The sequence below is a fragment of the Eurytemora carolleeae genome, unplaced genomic scaffold (assembly GCF_000591075.1).
Source record: "Eurytemora carolleeae unplaced genomic scaffold, Eaff_2.0 scaffold203, whole genome shotgun sequence".
Lineage (NCBI taxonomy): Eukaryota > Metazoa > Arthropoda > Copepoda > Calanoida > Temoridae > Eurytemora > Eurytemora carolleeae.
In genome coordinates, this window is record NW_019396139.1 from 159,549 (window position 1) to 183,749 (window position 24,201).

The 24,201-nt window shown below is 29.7% G+C and overlaps 1 protein-coding gene across 1 annotated transcript in view; it reads right to left on the minus strand.

Annotated features, from left to right (window-relative positions):
* Positions 1-906: 906 nt before the first annotated feature.
* LOC111696112 (uncharacterized) overlaps positions 907-24,201 on the minus strand; it is a 28,879-nt gene continuing 5,584 nt past the window's right edge. The window contains exons 2-20 of the mRNA XM_023465653.1: positions 19,145-19,263; positions 17,057-17,084; positions 16,763-16,822; positions 15,565-15,638; positions 15,095-15,142; positions 14,432-14,566; positions 14,164-14,186; positions 13,705-13,905; positions 12,567-12,633; positions 11,046-11,101; positions 10,135-10,350; positions 7,642-7,683; positions 7,051-7,138; positions 6,113-6,151; positions 4,784-4,851; positions 3,589-3,650; positions 2,647-2,686; positions 1,338-1,382; positions 907-993 (exon numbers count right to left, since the gene is read on the minus strand). Coding sequence (XP_023321421.1) covers positions 939-993; positions 1,338-1,382; positions 2,647-2,686; positions 3,589-3,650; positions 4,784-4,851; positions 6,113-6,151; positions 7,051-7,138; positions 7,642-7,683; positions 10,135-10,350; positions 11,046-11,101; positions 12,567-12,633; positions 13,705-13,905; positions 14,164-14,186; positions 14,432-14,566; positions 15,095-15,142; positions 15,565-15,638; positions 16,763-16,822; positions 17,057-17,084; positions 19,145-19,263 — 1,466 coding nt within the window. The 3' untranslated portion in view covers positions 907-938. The remainder of the gene's footprint in view (positions 994-1,337; positions 1,383-2,646; positions 2,687-3,588; positions 3,651-4,783; positions 4,852-6,112; positions 6,152-7,050; positions 7,139-7,641; positions 7,684-10,134; positions 10,351-11,045; positions 11,102-12,566; positions 12,634-13,704; positions 13,906-14,163; positions 14,187-14,431; positions 14,567-15,094; positions 15,143-15,564; positions 15,639-16,762; positions 16,823-17,056; positions 17,085-19,144; positions 19,264-24,201) is intronic.

Consider the following 24,201-nt stretch of genomic DNA (forward strand, 5'->3'; position numbering starts at 1 on the left):
AATTTTTTTTCAAGTGTCATTTTCATGCGTTCTTGCGCGGCGCAAGAACGCACGTTTTTGCTAAATAAAATGATATTTTTCAATTGAAATCAAAGTTTTGATTGAAAATGCACTGGCGCAAGGAAAAACATGGATTGCTGATTTTATTTTGATTCAAGATTATCACAAATAAAAGAAAAGATAACGCACAAACGCACGGATATATTGACATATAACCCAAATTTTGATTTTGGGGCAGTTTACACCAATACTTGAACTTCTGCCCCAGGTTTATTGTGAACAAAAATTCCTAAATCTTGAAAAGAAGACATCTAGTTTCTGTCTGAATTGTTAAATAATCCATGGTTTGAACCAACTACACATTTTTTGTGAAACCTTCGCTTTATGTTTTGTGAGAATTCAATCAACAAGAGAACACTGCAGACTGCAGAGTCAGGATAAACGTGATATGTGACTTAAATATTAAAATCTTTTACACTTTATAGGATGGATAGGATGTCGATATCCTATCCGGATTATGTCATCTAACCCTTTCCGCTTTATTAATTAATTTCAAAAATTTTCTTCTGCAGACCATCTGGTGAAATGTTACAAACGAATTTACGCTCTTAATCAGACGCAGTAAAAACGTCTCGTTGGTATCAAATGCATCCTAAAACATTTCTCTATAATACTGCTCTTTCGGTTCAAATAATTTACCTGTCCAGTCTCTCCCTTCCACATATTTCTGGGGTTTCTTCGACTTAAAGAAATTTAGTGGTCACTTGAAATCCCAAAAAATAGTATACTTCGTCTATTTCCCAACTGGACAATACTCTCTTTTACGACTAAAAGTGTGTGAAATTGACTCTGAAAACAGAATTGTCAACCATAACATAACTAAATAGATCTTTGTAATAAAACATGTTTAATTTTATCCATTTATTTTCATGTTAAAATCAAGGATTATCAAAATTATTAAATCTTAAATCACAGTTTGTCTCCTCACTACGCCTAAACAAAATTTGACAGTTTTAGAGCACCAATAAAAATTTTTTTCTTATTTTATGTTGATTTTTCTGTAAATAAGATAAAAAATGATTGAGTGCACTTTACGAAAAAGTAGTAAAAGAATTTCAAAATTAAAACTTTTTTTTCGAAATTTTGATCAGAATATTAGAGATATCTCATTTTATTCAATTCTGTTCAACATTTCTGACAACTTTTGTAATTTAGATTTAAACAAATAATAAACAAATGTTTAGAGTGGGCAATTTTAGCTGTATTGCATAATACTATGTGAAGGAAAGGAGGGGGGGGGGGTTGAATAAAAAAGATCATCATTATATTTATCATACCTTTTAATATTGTTGAGTAGTTGCCGACCCCAAATATTAGGAATTCTAAACAAGGAATAAAAGTAGGCTTGAAAAAAGCAGGGCTGAAAGGATCTGTAGACTTATCATTTCATTTAATTAAAGGGACTGTAAGCGTTATTTCAAGTGACCCTCGAAACAAAGATGGAAATGTCCGATTCATAACGGTTCCCTTTAAAGGTTTGTCTGAATTAGATCAAGGTAATGCAGGCAAGGAAAGTCAATTGTTGTTGCGTATTCTCTGCGTACATATTGAAACCAGTTCTCTCTAGGCGGTGTTTGTACACCTCTGAAATGACTATTACATTATTATTCTTTGGATTAGATATTCATGTTTTTGTAACTTTAAACTGTTTATTTAGGTTTACGGTTTCTCTGTGGAAGTGACTTGCACATTTCTTGATTATATAAGTGGGAACGGAGAAACTGACAGAAATACTTACTTTTCAAGTCAGGAAAACGACGTATCTTCCACATATTTTATCAGATTAAAGTTTCAAGTGTACTGTTGTAAATCGAACATTGCCATCCTTGCTTTGAGGGTCAATTGAAATTAAGCTTCCAAGTTCCAGTTTCTTTTAAAGCTTTGTCATCGCCTCTTTCAAAATTGAGCATTGAAATTGGAAATGCAGAAATAGAAATTGAAAATTGCGCATTTCCGCTTAAGAAACATTGAAGGAAATTTTCAAAATTAAACACTTTCAAGCTAGGAAAACGAATAATAAGACGTTAAAGATGTAAATTCGGTTCACATAACATTTCGTCGACAATCCCTGAAATGCCCTGCCTGTATATTTTAAATTTAACAAATTAGTAAAGTTTGTATTCTGTTTCTGGAGTAAATTTAAATCTGCCAGGTTTAAAATATCCAACATAGATTACAGATTTAAATTATTTAAATTTAGAAAATATCAGTTATTGGTGAATCCTCCAATAATAGAGAAGATACTCGATATAATCCTTTTAAATTTATAGGGAGTAAAGAGAAAGGGGAATAAGGGAGAAAGGGGGAGTAAGGGAGAAAGGGGGAACATGGAATAAGGGAGAAAGGTTGGAGTAGAGGAGGGGAGGGACAAAATTTAGAAGTTCATTTGATTTAGAGAAACATCTTACTTTTAGATTTATCTTTAATATTACTTTTAACTGCTATGTATACGTTTCTGTTAAACATACAGTAGGCCACATAAAACTGTGGAATATGAAGACGACTGAAGCTAGGATTGAAATTGTAATAAGTTGCTCTTGTTAAAATGTCGTCTTTAGTTTTAGAGTTTTATGGGTCCTATTTTACCTTTTATCTTCAACATGAGCATTTTTTATGCAATCATTCCCTAAAATTTAAATATACTTTTATTCACAATCGCAAAAAAAATCAAAAAATAGTTATCAATGCTTTCTTATCCATAAGACATCATAATATTTTTATTCCAGTAAATTAAATTTAAAATGTGATTTACAAGTATAAAATGATTATGTTAAAGTCTTTTTTTAATCAAGGTTAAATTAAGGTTGTATAATATCATAATTAAGGTTGTATAATATCATAATTAAGGTTATATAAAAACTAATTGAGAGAAGTTTTTTTAATTCAAGGCTAAATTCAATTAAAAGTTTGCATGGTTTAATGAAGAAATTGTTTAATTTTATTTAATTGTAAAAAAGTGTTTAAATACAGTATAAATAAGGTTTATTAAAGTATTATTATGGTTTCATTACTTACAGTTTTATCAATATTAAAAAAGACTAAAATGCATATTAAATTATGAAGAAATGAAGGTTAAATCGTGAAGTAATGAAGGTTTAATTGTGAAATAATGAAGCTTTAACTGTGAAGTAATGAAGGTTTAATTGTGAAGTAATGAAGGCTTAATTGTGTAGTAATGGTTGATTAATTAAGATCAGAAGTAATCAAGGTTTTAAATTGTGATTGTTTAATTTTAACTGGGGGAAAATTGATGAAGGTATACAGGCTATGATTTTTTAGTTTTGATTCTTAATGTTTACGCTAAATTTATTAATAGCTAATTAAGATTTAGCCGTAGATATGCGTGTTAAACTATAGTTATTTAGCTTTGATTCCGAATTTTTGGGTCAAATGTATTAATAAGTTTACTTGTGATTGCGTAGGTTTTTTTGTAAATGCGTAAGTTTACTTATGAATGTGTAAGTTTACTTATGAATGCGTAGGTTTACTTGTGAATGCGTAACTTTACTTATGAATGCGTAGTTTTACCTCCAAATTCACAAACTCTGTAATGATGAAGGAAGCCTGTACTTGTGGGAACATTCAGTGTTCTTTAAAATATATAAAAAAGTAAGTATTGAATTACTTATACCTATTCCGATTGGCCTATTTTTGTCTAATATAGTTGGGGGAGGGGGGTGTTTTTTCTTAGAGTTGATAGGGAAGAGCTTATTAAAAAAGTAGACATCTAACTTAAGTGGTAAGAGTGCTTGAGAGGTTATAGAGTACGTCGGTAAAATGTGGAAAATTTTTTTTATTTTTTATTTTTGACAAATATTAACATGTCACACATGTTTTCTAATGTTTAATTTTTTTTCAAAATAAATAGATTTTCGATCTATAGCTCTATAAGTAAAATGATTACAGACTGTTTTTGATTTTTTTGAAACAGCATCTAGCTGTCATAAAAACTTTAAAGTTGAAAAAGTGAAAAAGTTTGAGTGCTCTAATGTAAGCCGTTTTTAAGTTAAGAAAAAACAGAGAGGGGAGGAATGGAAGTCCCCCCCCCATTGTGATTGTGTCACACTCACAGTGTGGTATGTATAATTTTATATTGTATATTGTATTCATATATCAACATCTTTTTCCAGGTTTGGTCGAAAATCTATTCTTGTATTTAAGTCAAATATCTAGAAAAAACATTTGTTAAAACTGCAAGTACTACCTGCTTTTTAAACTAGAACAACCTGCCATGCTTAAACTACAAAAAATGTAGTTCATGCCCTATGTACTATAATTTAATGCAATTTAACTCTCAGACAATAGTTTCCTGCCACAAAAACTAGAATTTCCTACCATGTTTGAACTCTCAGACAAAATGATTTCCTGCCTCAGGAACTAGAATTATCTGCCATGTTTGAACTCCCAGACAAAATGATTTCCTGCCTCAGGAACTAGAATTACCTGGCATGTTTGAACTCCCAGACAAAATTATTTCCTGCCTCCTAATCTAGAATTACCTGCCCTATTTAAAATCCCAGACAAAATGATTTCCTGCCTCAGAAACAAGAATTACCTGCCATGTTTAAACTTCCAGACAAAATTATTTCCTGCCTCAGGAACTAGAATTACCTGCCATGTTTGAACTTCCAAACAAAATGATTTCCTGCCCTCTAAACTAGAATTACCTGCCCTTTTTAAAATCCCAGACAAAATGATCTCCTGCCTTCTAAACTAGAATTACCTGCCATGTTTGAACTCCCAGACAAAATGATTTCCTGCTTCAACAACTTGAGAAGGAATGCAGATATACTTAAAAATTAAATCATGATTTTTCGTCTTGATTTCTTGTTAAAGTAATAATCCAGAACTGCAGTGGGAACTATTAAAAAATAATTTTTTTTTCAATATCACAACTGTGCAATTTACACATATATTCAAAATAATGAAGGGGATTTTTCCAGATTTTCCCCATTGGTTCACTTAGTAACACAAATGTTATATCTGGTCCTACCCCCCCCCCCCNTCCCCATTCAATCACATTCTCTCTTGTTAACTGTCACCCGACAGACTACTGCTGTTTGCACAAGATTATATTAACACAGAAATCTAATATTGAAACAAATAAAACATCTTCTTCAAACAAAGACAATAGACATCAGTTCATGCCTGAAGGAATATTAAGCCATTATGTTAAAGGGACTGTAGGCGTAATTTCAAGTGACTTCTCCTTTCATAGAGTGGCATGTCTGATTCCAAACAGTACTCTTTAAACCCTTGACTGTTTACAAGCTGTTTTATATTTTGAAAAATCAATCTACTTTCTAGAAGTCGTAGAAAATAAATATTTTTATTTATTGAAAACTGTGTTGGACTCGGGTATCTCGAGAAATATGTAATGTCAGCTATGTCGAGTTTATACGTTGTATGCTATCATAAACAGTTTTCCGCCCCGGCAGGACATTTCTCACAATTTTGCAGTACACTGTTTTTTTTTTGAAGGGGATATTTGACTTAATGTAAACATAAGACTAGTTACTCAACTGTCGATGATTTGACAAAGGTTAAAACTGTTGGGTCACTCGAAATTGCAATTTTATTCCCTTTAAAAAGTTTAAATTTGAATTCGAAAAAACCAAAGTAAAGGCATGACCATTCTATATAAAACAGAAAACGATGATTTCAACGTTTAGACAAAAATTGAGACTAATACTTTTAGAGTTTTACATAGACCAGATCAAATTATCGAATATTTTCCCATTAACGAAACATTATCTTTTCTCGTTTTTTCTTCCATTTTTTTAGAAAATAAATAAAATCTATTTCTTGGACCCATTGCCAATAATAATGTAAATTGGACCATTAAACCGAAAGTATTGCAACAAATATAAAACTAAAACAATAAACTTTTTAAATAAAAAAAATATAAGGAACAATAACTAAAGATTTAGTTAAATTTTGGCTTGAAAATTAATAAGATTTATTTTTCAACAGTTTACAAGATGTTTGCTTTGAACAAATCCTTAAAAGACAAATCTAGTGAAAACAGTTTTGAAAAGAAATGATTTTATTCCTTAGATCTTTGCTTTGGAGGATGGAATTTCAATTTTCTCTAAACGATTAGTTTCATTCATTTTTGTTTTAAATAAAAAGGATTGTTCATAAATTTCAAGTTTAAAGGGATTGTTCATGAATTTCTTCATAATTTCAAGGTTACAGGGATTGTTCATAAATTTGGAGATTAAAGGGATTGTTCATGAATTTCTTCATGAATTCAAGGTTAAAGGGATTGTTCATAGATTCAAAGTTAAAGGGATTGTTCATAAATTTCTTCATAAATTCAAGATTATAGACATTGTTCATAAATTTCTTCATAAATTCAAGGTTAAAGGAATTGTTTATAAATTTCGAGGTTAAAGAAAAATTTTTCATAAATTTCAAGTTTGAAGGAATTGTTCTGAAGAACACAACCAAGTAACCAGCCGCTCAAATATGTTAAGAAGGTCCAAAACTTTTAAATCTTTAAAAATGTCATTTACAATTAAGTTTATTTTAAGTTAAAAGGGATAAATCCTGAGCCGAAAAGCTAAAAGCTAATAATGATAATTGAAATCTTGAAGAAATGTCACAAAGTTTAAGAAAAATCATTTTTGTAAATAAGAAATCAACCCGATTAGCTTCTAATTAAATGGATTGAAATTTATACATTTTGAAAGATACACTCGCAAAATGTTTTTTAAAAATGGTTTTTTAGTTTTTTTATATTCAAAAAATTAAACAATATTGATTCACTTCTGCCATAGTGAAATATCTTTAAAATCATTATAATTCATTGAAAAAACGTTTGTTTAAGTTTTCATTTATGGAATTTTTTTTTGACTGTCTAGCCCCCAGAAACCTGTTTAAATAGCAAAAATTAGCTTATTTATGATCCTAAATAATTTTATATGATGATTTTCAAGCAAGAGACTTTCTTGAAAATTAACAAAAAAATTCGAATGAATGAATTTCCTTGGTTTTTGAGAGCGCAGTTAACTCTTGGTTGGAGGAAAACGATCCATCATTCTCCCATTGAAGGTAGAAAAATGAATTTTGAAAACTGAAATATTTCAAATATAAAACATTTGTCGGAAAAAATAAAAACTTGTGGAAGAATATTTTCTGCTTTTATGCAAATCCTTTGTTTACCGAATCCATTTGCTAAGTGAACCTAAAGCTGAAATATAAATAAAAAGATGTAAATTATAAACATAGATGTATTTTGCATATTGAGGGGTGTCCACAATATTCTGGTATACTGGTGAGATGTGTTTGGTTTTTTCTAATTGAATTCGATCCCAATTTAGTTCAAAACTAATTACTTTTTTTAGAACAAATATGACGGGGAAAAAATTAAAATAGAGAAAGGCGAATAAATTATGTTTAATAGGTCAAATTGGGATTGAAAGTCACTTCTTACTAAAATTAGGACCAAACTATTAAATCCGTGTGAAAGCATGTTTTCATAAATCCCCCCNCCCCCCTCCCCTATCCCTACTAGTAAGGTTAAAAGTTTACGACTTTTCGTAGATTTGAGTTTTTGTTTTTAATTTGAAAATGTTCCTGTATGATGCAACCTCTGATGGATTAACTGGCTTTCCTGATCAACAACAGTAATGATTATAGTACAGTGATGAACAGAAAACTATGAAATAGTAAGACGACTTTTAGACTCAAGTTATGACTTTAAATAGTTCAATGTCCTAAAGAAACACAAAAATTCACCGATGTAAACAGACTCATTTCCATTAATTAGTGATTTTCTAAGTATCTATATAAAAGAATTGCTTTGTCACGGGCAGCCGTAGTACATTTGAATTTCCGAGTCAGGTCAACCTTTCCGGTCCCAGTTTGTACTGTACCTAGCTCTATGGACGCTGGTGCAACAAGGTTGACGCGGTCAGACTTTAAGCTTCATATAGGTTGAATTTACTTTTACTTAAGGGGCAGAGGTGCGTGTTGTAGAAACATCAAATACACTTAAAATCACTTTATTGAGTCAGTATTATTGACGTCTTTCCATTTCATTGTTTTATGGTTATCACTGTATATTGAGATAAACAATAACAATAAAACTAATAATAAAAAATATAATCATAATGGAAGGAATGACAATAATAATAATAATAATAATAGAGTATACTAAGTATATCAATAATAGTGTTAACTATGTCTTTTTAAAATTTAAATAGGTAAACAGTGTAACAAAATTAAATCACAGACAAATAATAAAAAATCATGAATTAGTATAACTGGACTGAATAATATATTTTCCACTTGATGACATAATTTGAATGCATTGATTGAAGGTAAAATATTGTTGAATATATGTAAATATTGAGGATATATCTTTATAAATATGGAAATATATGGAAAATGAAAATATAAATCACAAGAATGCGCATAGAACAAGATTTATATATTATTCAGCACTGAATATATTCATATCAAACTTACAAATGTAAAAACTAGGCTTTAAGGGCGCATCTGAAAAATGCCATTTTGAATCGTTCTAAATTTTTCGCAGATTTTTCCGTTTAATTTAATCAGGCGCAATTAAAAAAAATAATAAATTTTTCATTATTTTTTCCAGATAAATTTTATCAACTTTGACCAGTCATTAACCTTCCCTGGACTATGTGATTTAGCTTTTTTGGATACTGTACTGTACTGTATTGGAGAATACTAGATTACTATACTTGGATATATTAGTATACTATAATTGGATATATAGTATTCATAGTATACTATACTTGGATATAAAGTATACTATACTTGGGTATAGTGTACTATACTTGGATATATATTGTACTATACCGGGATATATCCGGATTCTTCAAGATTATTTTTATTATTATTCTAAACCGTTGCCAGATTTTAACAATTTGGCTGGGGACAAGCCGAGAGCAATTACAGAAATGGTAATGGAGGAAAGATAATGTTAAATAATGTCAACTAAAATAGGGGTTCCGCTTAACTTGTAAAATATTCCGATACAACACTATAAAAAGAAAATTATTAAAAACATCAATGATTTGGTTTTTTTCTTGATATAATGTTGTTCGTTAAAATGTCCATTTAGAGTTAATTTAGATATTTTTATCATTCTTTTCTTCATTCTGCTACAATCATTTAAAAAAAGTTATATTCGAATATTTCATCAAAGTGTGATGAAAGTTTATCAAATATTTAATTTTCTAGAAATTCAAGTTGAACTTTTATGAGATGTATCGGAACACAACAGCTTTAAGCTTTCAAAGTAAAAGAAAATTTGACAAACATTTTGTACGTTTCATAAATTTTCTTTCATTAAATTTTAATAATAAATCTATGAGTGCGTAAATTCGTTTAGAAAATGTAATCAATATCATGCTTTTAGGGCCCATCTTCTATTAAAATTGTTAACATGTTCTTTTGTTTACATTTAAAAACAAAACATTTTTGCGGATTTAAAAAAAAATTCGCCGATTTTCAAGAATTTAATTTTTTTCATAAAATTAAAAACCTTTAAAACACATTTTTAAAAAATTTTATCATTCAGAAACCTTCCCTGTGGTCACTTGATGTACCACAAAAAATTTGGGCCCGATCGGTTCAGTCGTTTTTACGTTTATTGGATACAAACAAACAGACAAACAGAAAGACAAGCCAAATTTATATATAAAGATTGGGCCCGGGAATATATAATTGTATCTATAAACGACTTTCGAACAATAGGGATGTTTTTAAAAGATGGAGCTATATTTAATTTTACATTATATACTTTTTCTTATTATAAAAATGTTATTTTTAAAAGGTAGAGCTATATTTTATTTTAATTATATACTTTTTAAATGTTGTAAAATATGATTTTAATGTTTTAAAACATGATTTTAATGTTGCAAACATGATTTTTCACAAGGTACATAGAATCAGTCTCCTTATAAAAGTCTCATCAATTTTTAAAAAAGGGTCGACATTGAAGTGTCACAACTCCTTGGGCTTTTATTTTACCGCTCAAACTCAATTATGCTTTTCTGTACCACTTTACATGGACATTTTAGCTCTTTAAATCACTTGTTGTTAGCTTTGTGTTTTAAGAAGTAATTGGCAAAATTCTCATCGATTTTTGCTTGCTTGCTTGCAACCTTTAAATCAAGCAGTAAATGGACAGTTTCCATAGTTACCTGGTGAGGAATTATGAATTCATCAAAGTCTATTAACATCAGATATTTGACAGTATTCATGTTTCTGTACAAACAGTCATTTAATGCTGCAAACAGTCCCTCGGTTCTATACAGATACAAAACAATTGAATAAATGAATAAAAATGTAGACGCTTGGTGTCCCCTTTTTTAGACACAGCTAAAAGGCCTTTCCACTTTTTTTAGCGATATATCCAGACAAAATTGATCAATTTTGACCGGCCAAAAACCATCTTTGGGGCATGATGATAGATATCACAAACTTTGGCCCAAATAGTTTTGCCGTTCAGACTTTTTTTTGGGTGCCAAAAAAACAGAAGAACTAACAAAGAGCCACATTTATGTACATTTATTTTGATTTTTAACGTGTTTGATTGTAAAATGTGATTTAAATTCTAAAATTGACAGAGCCAGCATTAGACATAATATGAGAAATAAAAACAATCTTTAAAAAATTTCTCGTTTTTTAAACTTATTTCATCTTTATAAATTTTGTTAGTTTTAAATACTATTCAATGTTTTTTAAATTCTATTTTCAAACACAGTGACATTTACTAGACTGTATAGGTTTATGTATGCCTGACATTTGGTTGGGATTCATTGAATTATTAAATGTTAATCCATTTAAAGGTTTACTGAAAATGGAAAGCATATTAAAATGTTACAATTAAAATATTTATAAACTATCTTATTAACCCCCAGACTGTCATAATTAAAAAATTTCAGATGAAGCGCATGCAATTTGACATAAAATTAAAGATAAATAATTTATTCTGTTTCTGCCTGATTTCAGTTTGTGACGGAATATTCAGGTTCCAGGGAAGTAGCTGAACCGTACCCTGAACCATACAGTTAACATATTTCACAGTAAAAATCAGAATTGGAGAATATTTATCAAAAGATGATATTTTAAAAGCTTAAACCCAAGTAAAACCCAACTCGGGCTTAGATAGAACCCAAGTCAGGATTGCTTCTGATTCGACCAATAAGAGACTGTTTTGCAAGCTTTCTCTCTGTAGCAGACATAATACCGTCAGATCAGCTGTGACAAGGACATGTAAATTTCGAAAGTTCAAACTTTATGTAGATACATTATTTTAATAGTATGTTTATTTTATATAATCAATAAAATTTGACACCACAAATAATTCTCGAGATTTTAAATGTACAAATATACAAATATAAAAATTTTTACGAAATTTACAATCATCAGCTACTGAAGACTCGAGCCTTAAAGAGAGAAAAACCCAAGAGGGTTGGTTCTTACTAAACTCAAGGACATTAAAAAACCCGGGTTTTGTCTTGAGCTTTACTTGGGTCTAAGCAGACGCAAAGACCAAGTTTTAGTCGGGTTTAAGCTTTTAAAATCTCATCTCAGCTGTAGAATGCACAACTTAGAAATAGGAAATATATATTTCGTTGTTTTTTCATCATCATCGATCATGTCCTAGGACAGATTTTACCAATAACTTTATATAGACATTGAATAAGCAATTAATACAATACAATACGAAATATGGTTTTTAGTAACCAGCAGTTTATTACTCCTCTTTTAGAACAGGTATTAAGAAGAATAAAAAAGTTTCGAATACTTTTAATATGCAATGAAATAAAGAAACTGAGTTTTTGCCACAAACTAAAATTTTCTAATTCATATATCTTTGTAACCCATTGTAACCATTATTTAATACCTTATTCAACGATTAAACTTTATTTAAATCAAGTTATAAAGGAAATGAGTTGTTGCCACAAACTCTAATTTGTTCTCCCCTATATTAAACCAATGTCGCAGACCTTTGATATTTCAAACTATTCTTTTAGATCAAATAGTCTAAGTTTAAAATATCATCGGTTTCAACCATCAGGTTGCAAAGATATAGGGATTAGAAAATGTGAGTTTGTGGTAAAGACTCAATTCCTTTGTATTTTAATATTTCTAAATTGAAATTGTGCTGGATTTCTAATAATTCCTAAAATCCTGTATATAAGCATTTTAGAATTCAGCGGGACATAGTTTTTCTAAATTATCTTTTAGCTGGCCTCAAATGAACAATTCAGAAATAAACAGTTCATGATTAAAGAATTTAAATAACAAAAACAGGAAAAGAAACTTGTTTTTTATCTTTGCAACCCTATTCGTAGACCTTAGATATTTTAAATTATCATTTCTGTGGAATCAATTATCTAGTCATAGTTTAAATATCAAAAGTTTGACCCATGAGGTTGCAAAGATTTAGAGATTTAAAAATTTGAGCTTGTTGCAAAAAATTTAATGAAATGAATGATGTTTAACACAATGATTTCCTGTTGTACATAGTAGTTTAGAACACAGGACATACCAATACTCATCGTGGAATTGTACAGAGTAAATCTAAAATGTAAATGAATTAAAAGTCTGGTAAAATTGCTCGAAACATAATTGACAGAAATTTAGATACTAGAAACTAAAAAATAAACGGGAATAATAGGGAATGAATAGGAATAAAAGAGAGTGAATGAGAATTTAAGGGAATGAAAGGAACTGAAAGGGAATGAAAGGGAATGAAAAGAAATGAAAGGGAATGAATTGAAATGAAAGGGATGAAAGGGAATCAAAGGGAATGAAAGGGACTGAAAGAGAATGAAAGGGAATGAAAGGGAATGAATTGAAATGAAAGGGAATGCAAGGGAATGAAAGGGAATAAAATGGAATAAAAGGGAATGAAAGGGAATGAAAGGGAATGAAAGGGAATGAAAGGGAATGAAAGGGACTGAAAGGGAATAAAAGGGACTGAAAGAGAATGAAAGGGAATGAAAGGGAATGAAAGGGAATGAAAGGGAATGAAAGGGACTGAAAGAGAATGAAAGGGAATGAAAGAGAATGAAAGGAAATGAAAGGGAATGAAAGGGAATGAAAGGGAATGAAAGGGAATGAATTGAAATGAAAGGGAATGAAAGGGAATGAAAGGGAATAAAAGGTACTGAAAGAGAATGAAAAAGAATGAAAGGGAATGATAGGGACTGAATGGGAATGAAAGAGAATAAAAGGGAATGAAAAGGAATGCAAAGGAATGAAAGGGAATGAGAGGGAATGAAAGGGAATGAAAGGGAATGAAAGGGATCAAATGGAATGAATTGAAATGAAAGGAAAGGCAAGGGAATAAAAGGGAATAAAAGGGAATGAAACGAAATGAATAGAAATGAAAGGGAATGAAATGGGATGAAAAGGAATGAAAGGGAATGAATTGCAATGAAAGAGAATGAAATGGGATGAAAGGGAATGAAAGGGAATGAATTGAAATTAAAGGGAATGAATTGAAATGAAAGGGAATGAATTGAAATGAAAGGGAATGAAAGGGAATGAATTGAAATGAAAGGGACTGAAAGGTAATGAAAGGTAATGAAAGGGAATAAAAGGGAATGAAAGGGAATAAAAGGGAATGAAAGGGAATGATATGTTTACCTTGAAACACCTAGAAGTTTGTTTAGTTCTATAAACTGAATAAACTGAAAAGTTTTATTGTAGTTGTAGTGGATTGGTTTCACACAAACTCCAATCTTTGTATTATTTGGCTCAACTATGCCTGAATACAAACAATGCTTTAGTATCATATCATAAATAATAAATCTTAAAAAACTCAAATCATTCATAGCAATAAAATATCTTTGAGTTGTTTTCAGTTAAAAAAAAATAAAACCGTATTTTGAAATTTGTTTTTCTTTTCCGTTATTTCAGTTTTTATTTATTTGGATTTTGTGTTTTGTTTTTTGTTTTGCTTTAAAGGGACTGTCTATCAAATGATTCAACGGGTTAAATTCCCGACTAGCAACGGTCCCCTTTAGCGCCCTCTCAGAATAACACATTTAAAAATATCCTATATACTTTTTCTGTTCTGAAAAGATTCAAATTCTCTCAATTTACTTCATTGCCTCAACTGCATAAATCTGCGAATCACTTTTACAGAAAAATCATCAACAACACTAACTTTCAGATTTTTTCACTTTTATCAACTGTGATCTTGACAGGCTCTATTTGTTGCATAAAACGTACCGGGTCGACTTTACACTGGGTAGTCCGGACTGGTTTGTACGACTGAATGCATTTACTTTACATGATGTACCGGCTAGGATAATGCAACTTTTAGAGTGGCGTGAATTGATTAAAAATGTTTAAAGTTTCCTTTCAAAACTGAGATTAAAGTTTTAAAAAGTTTGTTTCCATAATTTCCTAAATATGTTTGTGAGGTTTTGTTGAACAATTGACAGTTGAGGAAAGTTGCAGAATATTTTAGATTCCAGTTTTCTCTGATTGTTGATATCACAGCCTGAACAATTATTTATACATTGTTTTTAATATAATCCTTAGGATTAATAGTTTTAAACAGTTTTACATTTCTATACAGTAGGAACATATACGTTTTATAGTTAAACTAAATTCTAAATTCTAAATTCTATTACGAGATATATCAGTAGCGACCGTAACAACTTACCTTCGTTAACGATCTAAAAACGATCTAACAACGCAACCGATAAACAAAAGTGTCCGTTAATTAAAAAAAGCACGGTTTATTAACAGAACTTGGTCCATCTTATCACAGGACGTTCACGGAGATCCAGGTATTTATGAATAGTTGCATCAAGATTAGATCGACTTTAAAGCGTCATTAAACGCCTTTTATTTTTATATCCCCATTTTACTTATAATTGTGTAGCTTTAAACAAGTAAATATAACAATAACGCAATTGTTTTAAGCTTTATGTGTTAAGAAGAAATTGGTGTAATTCTCATCAGTTTTTACATGAGCACAATTGAAACCTTTGAATCACTGTGCGTTACAAATCTAGATATTTACCGGCACGAGAATAGACTGCTTATCTTTAAAGTATAGTTTGCACCAAACCTGAAAAAAATTAAGTTTAAAATTAAAGAGTATTAAAATTAAAATAAATTCTAAAAGAATTGCAAAAAGTAAAATATTTCAATTAATTTTATCAATGAAAATTCAGTTCTCTCGGTGTGTTCATAATTGAAAAGTTTTTTTTAATCATCTAAGAGTTTTTCCATGGTATTAAAGATTATTAAGAATGGAACTGTGCAAAATTCTTGTAAGAATTCTTTAATCCAAGGATCATTCATTAAACACATTTCCAAATAACATTTTTTTTAAGTGCGACTTCCCAAGTCACAATATCCCAAGTGGCAACTTCCCATATGATTAAGTTAAGCCTACAATTAGGCGACGCAGGCTAAAATAAGGGCCGAGCGCTGCAGGTTGGGAAATTACCTTTGGAAAAGTACCTATAACATCTTTTAAGAATCTACCTTTTCAGATTTTTTAGTTTTTGTTGCAGATATCACACGAATTGTTGGCTTCTTATCACGACCATCATAATATGCTAAGAAATAAAAAAAAATAAAAATTAAAACAATAATATGGATCAATTATGTTAGGTTTCTAAAGGACTGTAGAGTTTCTGATTCACATCAATAGCGTAAACCTTAAGACTGACAAAGAATGACGAACCTTTATTTCTCTGCAGAAACGTGAAAAATGAGAGCTTTTGATCACTACTAATCTAACTTATATAATCACCAAAATGGAATATTTCAATGGAAGCATCTCTAAACTATATATTTAACGGTTCTGTACTTGTTGCAAGCTTTAATTAACACAGTTTGATCTATTTTTCTCTTTTTTTTCTGTCGGCGAATGTGTAAATTTACAGATTGTTGAATTATAGACAAACCAAGGGCAGCCGTAGTACATTTGAATTTCCGAGCCGGGTCAACGTTTCCGGTAACAGTTTGTACTGTACCTAGCTATATGGACAGGACTAGCCGGTGCAACAAGGTTGACGCGGTCAGACTTTATGCTTCATATAGGTTGAATCAAATAGATTTCTAGTACAATAGATGGCAACGTAGTATGTGTACACTCTCAGGACAGCTGTATTCTGACGTCATAAGTGTCAACTTAGTTTTTGTGTCCGACAAAATCATTAATAATAGTGATAATTTTGGAATAAAATGCTTATTTTACGGTAAAGAAGTGCAATTTTGAGTTCTCTTTTTTCTGTTTTTACACTTTTGTATTTAATCTTGGAAAACATGACAACTAATGTGAGAAAGTTTCTTTTCCCTTGTTATATTTGACACTTGTGACGTCTCGTATAATTTCTCCATTTCTCTGTTGCCACCTATTGTACTTGTTAATCTATTTGGGTTGAATTTACTTTTACTAAAGGGGCAGAGGTGCGCGAAACACACGCGCTTTTATTGAAATGGAAGGAGACAAATAATTAGTTTGCAGGTATAATAAGGTTACTTACTCTCGATCCGATAAAATGTACGAGAAATGTCGTCTTCTTGGCATAGATAGATAAAATACATTTATAATCAGTGACGTCATATACGGATTTGATCTTAGGAGACGATATTTCCCGTTAATTGGAGCATCGAGAGTAAGCAAGTATATTATACAACCTTGGTCTGCAGGGTGTAATTAAGATTATAGACTTACCAGAATATACATAAAACTTGTGCTTAGTCCCATTTACTGGTTGCCAGACTGCATCTAGGCCTAATATTTTATTATTATTATTTATATTTTTTATCATTCATATATTTTATAACCTTATAGCATTATAAAAGTAAAGTTGTTAGTTTTTTTTTACATAATTATGCAAAAATAAGAATAATATTGTATTGATGATAATAATAATAATAATAATATTGATGATTGATAAAGATAGTATTGATAATGATAATAATACTAATAATGATAGTTGTAATAATAATGATAAATAATTGTGACCTGTGTGATAAAGCAAACTAGGATCAACCTGAAGAAAAAATATATAAGAAGTATTTGTTATTTTTTTTTATAAATTTTTCATATTTTTGTGTTTATCATCCCCCCCCCCTCTATATTCTTCTATGTCTTTTCTTTCTCTCTTTTATTGGCAATCTTTATAAATTGAATGATAATAAAATAAATCTGAAAACAAGGTGTTCCCTGGGTCTGCATCAACACACACTAGGTTGTGTCCATTTAAAAAAAAATTATTTTCAAATGGACCTTTTTCTCACTGTAAGTGCATTATAACTTAACACGGCAGAAATATTTTTTTCGTTTTCTTTACCAGTTTTTTGTTTCAAATATTTTATCATATTTTAACTGTTGCGTCCAGTTATATTTACAGAGTTGCACAGTGCACTGTTCCAGTCAGATCATAAATAATTCAATTATATTTACAGAGTTCCACTGTTCAACTCAGATCATAAATAATGTATTTATATTTACAGAGTTGCACTGTTCAACACAGATCATAAATAATTCAATTATATTTACAGAGTTCCACTGTTTAACTCAGATCATAAATAATGCATTTATATTTACAGAGTTGCACTGTTTAACACAGATCATATATAATTCATTTATATTTACAGAGTTCCACTGTTCAACACAGATCATAAATAATTCATTTATATTTACAGAGTTCGACTGTTTAACTCAGATCATATATTATTCATTTATATTTACAGAGTTGCACTGTTCCACTCAGATCATATATAATTCATTTATATTTACAGAGTTCCACTGTTTAACTCAGATCATAAATAATGCAATTATATTTACAGAGTTCCACTGTTTAACTCAGATCATAAATAATGCATTTATATTTACAGAGTTGCACTGTTCCACTCAGATCATAAATAATTCATTTATATTTACAGAGTTCCACTGTTCAACACAGATCATATATAATTCATTTATATTTACAGAGTTGCACTGTTTAACAAAGATCATAAATAATTCATTTATATTCACAGAGTTCCACTGTTTAACAAAGATCATAAATAATTCAATCAAATCTAAAACTAAACTACTAGATATTACAATCTATAAATGTCAAATTCAATTCTTGTTTTGTTCGCTAGTTGTTTTTCCCGGATGAAATCTCTTAAATATCGAGGAAAGAGACACATTAAGTAAATAGGGTAAATCATCCTCAAAGTACATACCCACCATATATATGATTTGATCAAATTAAATTTGACAAATATAAGTTGTAATATCGGAATTGAATTTATATGGACGCTACGTTCTTTGGCATAAGACATTTTTAACCATTTTTTATGTAATATCATCTGCGTATATTTGTGTATATTATCTGTATATTTATTTACTTTAGTGTAATATTATCTGTATATTTATTTACTTTAGTGTAATATTATCTGTATATTTATTTACTTTAGTGTAATATTATCTGTATATTTGTATACCTTTAGTGTAATATTATCTCTATATTTGTATACCTTTACTGTAATTTTATATGTATATTTGTTTACCTTTAAAGTAATATTATATGTATAATTGTATACCTTTAGTGTAATATTATCTGTATTTTGTTTACCTTTAGTGTAATATTATCTGTATATTTGTCCTTTAGTGTAATATTATGTGTATATTTGTTTACCTTTAGTGTAATATTATCTGTATATTTGTTTACCTTTAGTGTAATATTATCTGTACATTTGTTTACCTTTAGTTTAATATTATCTTTATATTTGTTTACCTTTAGTGTAATATTATCTGTATATTTGTATACCTTTAGTGTAATATTATCTGTATATTTGTTTACCTTTAGTGTAATATTATCTGTATATTTGTATAACTTTAGTGTAATATTATCTGTATATTTGTATACCTTTAGTGTAATATTATCTGTATATTTGTTACTTTTAGTGTATTATATTCTGTATATTTGTCCTTTAGTGTATTATATTCTGTATATTTGTCCTTTAGTGTAATATTATGTGTATATTTGTTTACCTTTAGTGTAATATTATGTGTACATTTGTTTACCTTTAGTGTAATATTATCTGTACATTTGTTTACCTTTAGTGTAATATTATCTGTATATTTGTACTGCTGCCGACTAGCAACTATCTGCTGAACTAATGGATTCCTGGCAATATACAAAGGACCCCGAAAACCCCAAGTGGGAAACAACACCCCTACATTTATTTATGATATTTTTAAAATAATTGGTATTAGATATGTTACGGATTTAAATTTAAACTCTTTACTTTCAAAATGTTGCTTTAAAATATTACTTAAACCGCAATTATTTATTCTTTGTACATTATTGGAGAAAATGGGATTTATCTGATTGCAATTTGAGGTTTTAAAGGGATAGGCCGGCTATATTGTAAGGCAGTAGAACTGAGTATGCAGTGTTGTGGAAAAATTCTTTAGGATTCAATTGATACATAAAAAACTTTTTAAAGATCTGTAAATCCTGGGTTTGGACGCAAAGTCGACGTTCAAAATCGTACTTTTTGGGTTGATACGTTTTCAGAATTGTTTATTATATTATTAAATAACAACGACAAAAAATGTAAACAAAATTTTACATTAAACAAATTAGTTTTTAGGAACAGGTTGAGAATATAAAATTAATCTTACCATCGAAAATAAGTAATCTTTTTCAAATATCAGTTTCCATTTTCTCATTATTCTAGTTTCTCATTATTCACAAAGATTTTCTGCAGATTTTCTGGAACTTTTATTGAAAAGACGACATTTAAATAATTTGAAGAAATCTGCAAATAAATTCAAGGAAAATGATTTAGTAATTTTAAAAAACCGATTCTGAGAACGTATTCACCCAAATGTACGATTTTGAACGTCTACTTTGAGCTCAAACTCAGGATTTACAGATCTTTAAAAAGTTTTATATGAATCCTAAAGAATTTGTCCACAACACTGCATTCTCAGTTCACCTATCTTAACATAGCCGGTCTGTCCCTTTAACACCAATGAATTTGAAAGGGTTGAAATCTTTTATGTTTTTGATTAGAACTCCTTCAAATGTACAGAGGTATCCAGGTTCAGAAGGATTAGAACTCCTACTTATGTTCAGAGGTATCCAGAAGGATTAGAACTCCTAATAATGTACAGAGGTATCAAGAAGGTTTAGAACTCCTACTAATGTACAAAGGTATCAAGAAGGATTAGAACTCCTACTAATGTACTGACAGAGGTATCAAGAAGGATAAGAACTCCTACTAATGTAAAGAGGTATCAAGAAGGATTAGAACTCCTACTAATGTACAGAGGTATCAAGAAGGATTAGAACTTCTACTAATGTACAGAGGTATCAAGAAGGATTAGAAATCCTAATAATGACAGAGGTATTGAGAAGGATTAGAACTCCTACTACTACTAATGTACAGAGGTATCAAGAAGGATTAGAACTTCTACTAATGTACAGAGGTATCAAGAAGGATTAGAAATCCTAATAATGACAGAGGTATTGAGAAGGATTAGAACTCCTACTAATGTATACAGAGGTATCCAGAAGGATTAGAACTCCTACTAATGTAAAGAGGTATCCAGAAGGATTAGAACTCTTACTAATGTAAAGAGGTATCCAGAAGGGTTAGAACTCCTACTAATGTATAGAGGTATCAAGAAGGATTAGAACTCCTACTAATGTACAGAGGTATATCCAAAAAGATTAGAACTCCTTCTAATGTACAGAGGTATCTAGAGGGATTAAAACTCAAAGAAGGATTAGAACTCCTACTAATGTACAGAGGTATACCCAAAAGGATTAGAACTCCTTCTAATGTACAGAGACATCCAGAGGGATTAGAACTCCTACTAATGTACAGAGGTATATCCAGAAGGATTAGAACTCTTACTAATGTTCAAAGGTATCCAGAACTTCTTCTAATGTACAGTACAGAGGTATCGAGAAGGAGTATAACTCCTACTTATGTTCAGAGGTATCAAGAGGATTAGAACTCCTACTAATGTACAGAGGTATCCAGAAGGATTAGAACTTCTTCTAATGTACAGTACAGAGGTATCGAGAAGGAGTATAACTCCTACTTATGAGAGGTATCAAGAAGGATTAGAACTTCTACTAATGTACAGAGGTATCCAGAAGGATTATAACTCCTACTTATGTTCAGAGTTATCCAGTAGGATTATAACTCCTTTTAATGTACAGAGGTATCCAGAAGGATTAGAACTCCTACTTATGTTCAGAGGTATCCAGAAGGATTAGAACTCCTACTAATGTATAGAGGTATCCAGAAGGAATAGAACTCCTACTAATGTACAGAGGTATCCAGAATCATTAGAATTCCTACTAATGAATAGAGGTATTCAGAATGATTAGAACTCCTACTTATGTACAGAGGTATATCCAAAAGGAGTATAACTCCTTCTAATGTACATAGGTATCGATAAGGATTAGAGCTCTTTCTTACAGAGGTATCGAGAAGAACAAAATATCTTAAAGGAATTGAGTCTTATCCACAAATAATCAAAGGTTTACACCGTCAGGTTGAACATATATAGGGATTGTAAAACTTAAGTTTGCAAAAAAACTTGCTATTATGTTACTAGATAAATTCGTATTACTCACACCTTGTTAAGGTTAAGTCATTTAAAATGTATTTATTGAAACACAATCAAAGCAACCGATAAATTAAATCTAAATAAGCATGATTATATCCTGCATTCCATTAATAATGGACATGCGTATTACTTTATCAGCAGTGTTCAAAATCCAATTTAGCCTTTCAGAGGGGGGGAGGGTCAGCCAAATTGAGTTTATTCCATAAACCCCTTTATAAGGCTTTGCCGCTTAAGAATTTTTTTCAGAGAAGTCTCTAAGTTGTTCAAATGTTATGTTTTAGTTAAGAATCTCAACGGAAACCCCGCTATTACTTGTAAAATATCTGTGTATTTTTTTCGAAATAGCTCGCTGTAACAAAGACGACATCTAAATATATTGCGGGTTTACAGGATCCATTCAAGGATAATTATATGAACGGGAAAAGTAATTATAAATTGAAATCTTTATAAATCAATGCAAGCTACAATTTATACAATGTTTGCAAATGAAAATATTATCAGAATATATTCATTTTGTCCATTCTCACCATGAAACACAATACAAATGCATTTAAAGGGAGTGTTCGCAAAAAATGAAAGGGGGTATAGGCTTAATGCGATAAAAAAGCGCTTTTGATCGCTACTAATCTTACAAATTGAGAAAATTACAACATACGACTTAGACCGTATACATTTGTATATAGTTTATATTTTATAATATTTTTTAATTAATTTGTTTTGAATTTGATTATTTCTCTTGTCGCTTGCGCAACTATCTAAGAATGAATTGGCAATCTTTACAAATTGAATGATAATAAAATAAATCTGAAAACAAGGTGTTCCCTGGGTCTGTATCAACACACTAGGTTGTTTCCATTTATAAAAATATATTTTCAAAATGGACCTATTTTCCACTCAACTCAACAATTTGTTTACCTTTAGTGGAATATTATCTGTAAATTTGTTTACCTTTAGTGGAATATTATCTGTGTATTTGTTTACCTATAGTGTAATGTTATCTGTATATTTGTATACCTTTAGTGGAATATTATCTGTATATTTGTTTACCTTTAGTGCAATATTATCTGTATATTTGTTTACCTTTAGTGGAATATTATCTGTGTATTTGTTTACCTTTAGTGGAATATTATCTGTATACTTGTTTACCTTTAGTTTAATATTATCTGTATATTTGTTTACCTTTAGTGGAATATTATCTGTATATTTGTTTACCTTTAGTGGAATATTATCTGTATATTTGTTTACCTTTAGTGTAATATTATCTGTATATTTGTTTACCTTTAGTGAATATTATCTGTATATTTGTTTACCTTTAGTGGAATATTATCTGTATATTTGTTTACCTTTAGTGTAATATTATCTGTATATTTGTTTACCTTTAGTGAAATATTATCTGTTTATTTGTTTACCTTTAGTGTAATATTATCTGTACATTTGTTTACCTTTGGTGTAATATTATCTGTTTATTTGTATAACTTTAGTGTAATATTATCTGTATATTTGTTTACCTTTAGTGTAATATTATCTGTATATTTGTATAACTTTAGTGGAATATTATCTGTATATTTGTATAATTTTAGTGTAATATTATCTGTATATTTGTTTACCTTTAGTGTAATATTATCTGTATATTTGTATAACTTCAGTGTAATATTATCTGTATATTTGTTTACCTTTAGTTTAATATTATCTGCATATTTGTTTACCTTTAGTGTAATATTATCTGTATATTTGTACTGCTGCCGACTAGCAACTATCTGCTGAACTAATGGATTCCTGGCAATATCACAATCATTATTTTATTAATATTGTTAGGTTTATCATTATAAAAACTATAAGCAATATATCTGTTATATACCTAGAAAATAAAAGTAAAATTTTTTTTTTTTTAAATAACCATTGATATGAAATGTTGCTTAAATCTTTGTGTGGTCATAAATTACTTAAGCTAACGTTAATATTTAAGGTAATTTTGAAGTAATTTAAAATGCGCATAATTTCTTTTTTGGCCTGTCCGATTAACAATGGTACCCTTTAAACCTTTGTCCGAACAAACGTAATATGTTAATCACTGTTTTGTCTGTCTTAAAATTGATTATTTCCAGTTTCAGTTTTCTATAAAATTAATTACGCAACGGGATAGAAAGAAAAAGATGTTGTAAATTTAGTTGTTTAAATAAACATCTTCTAACTCATTGTTGCAGAAATAAAGGCTTAAGAAGTACCTTTGTGTATCAGTTATTCCCCTCATGTAATCAATCAAAGATCTATTAATATTCCCCTCATGTAATCAATCACAGGTCTATTAATATTCCCCTCATGTAAACAATCAAAGGTCTATTAATATTCCCCTCATGTAATCAATCAAATTTCTACTAATATTCCCCTCATGTAATCAATCAAAGGTCTATTAATATTCCACTCATGTAATCAATCAAAGGTCTATTAATATTCCCCTCATGAAATCAATCAAAGGTCTATTAATATTCCCCTCATGAAAGTATATTTGTATACCTTTCGTG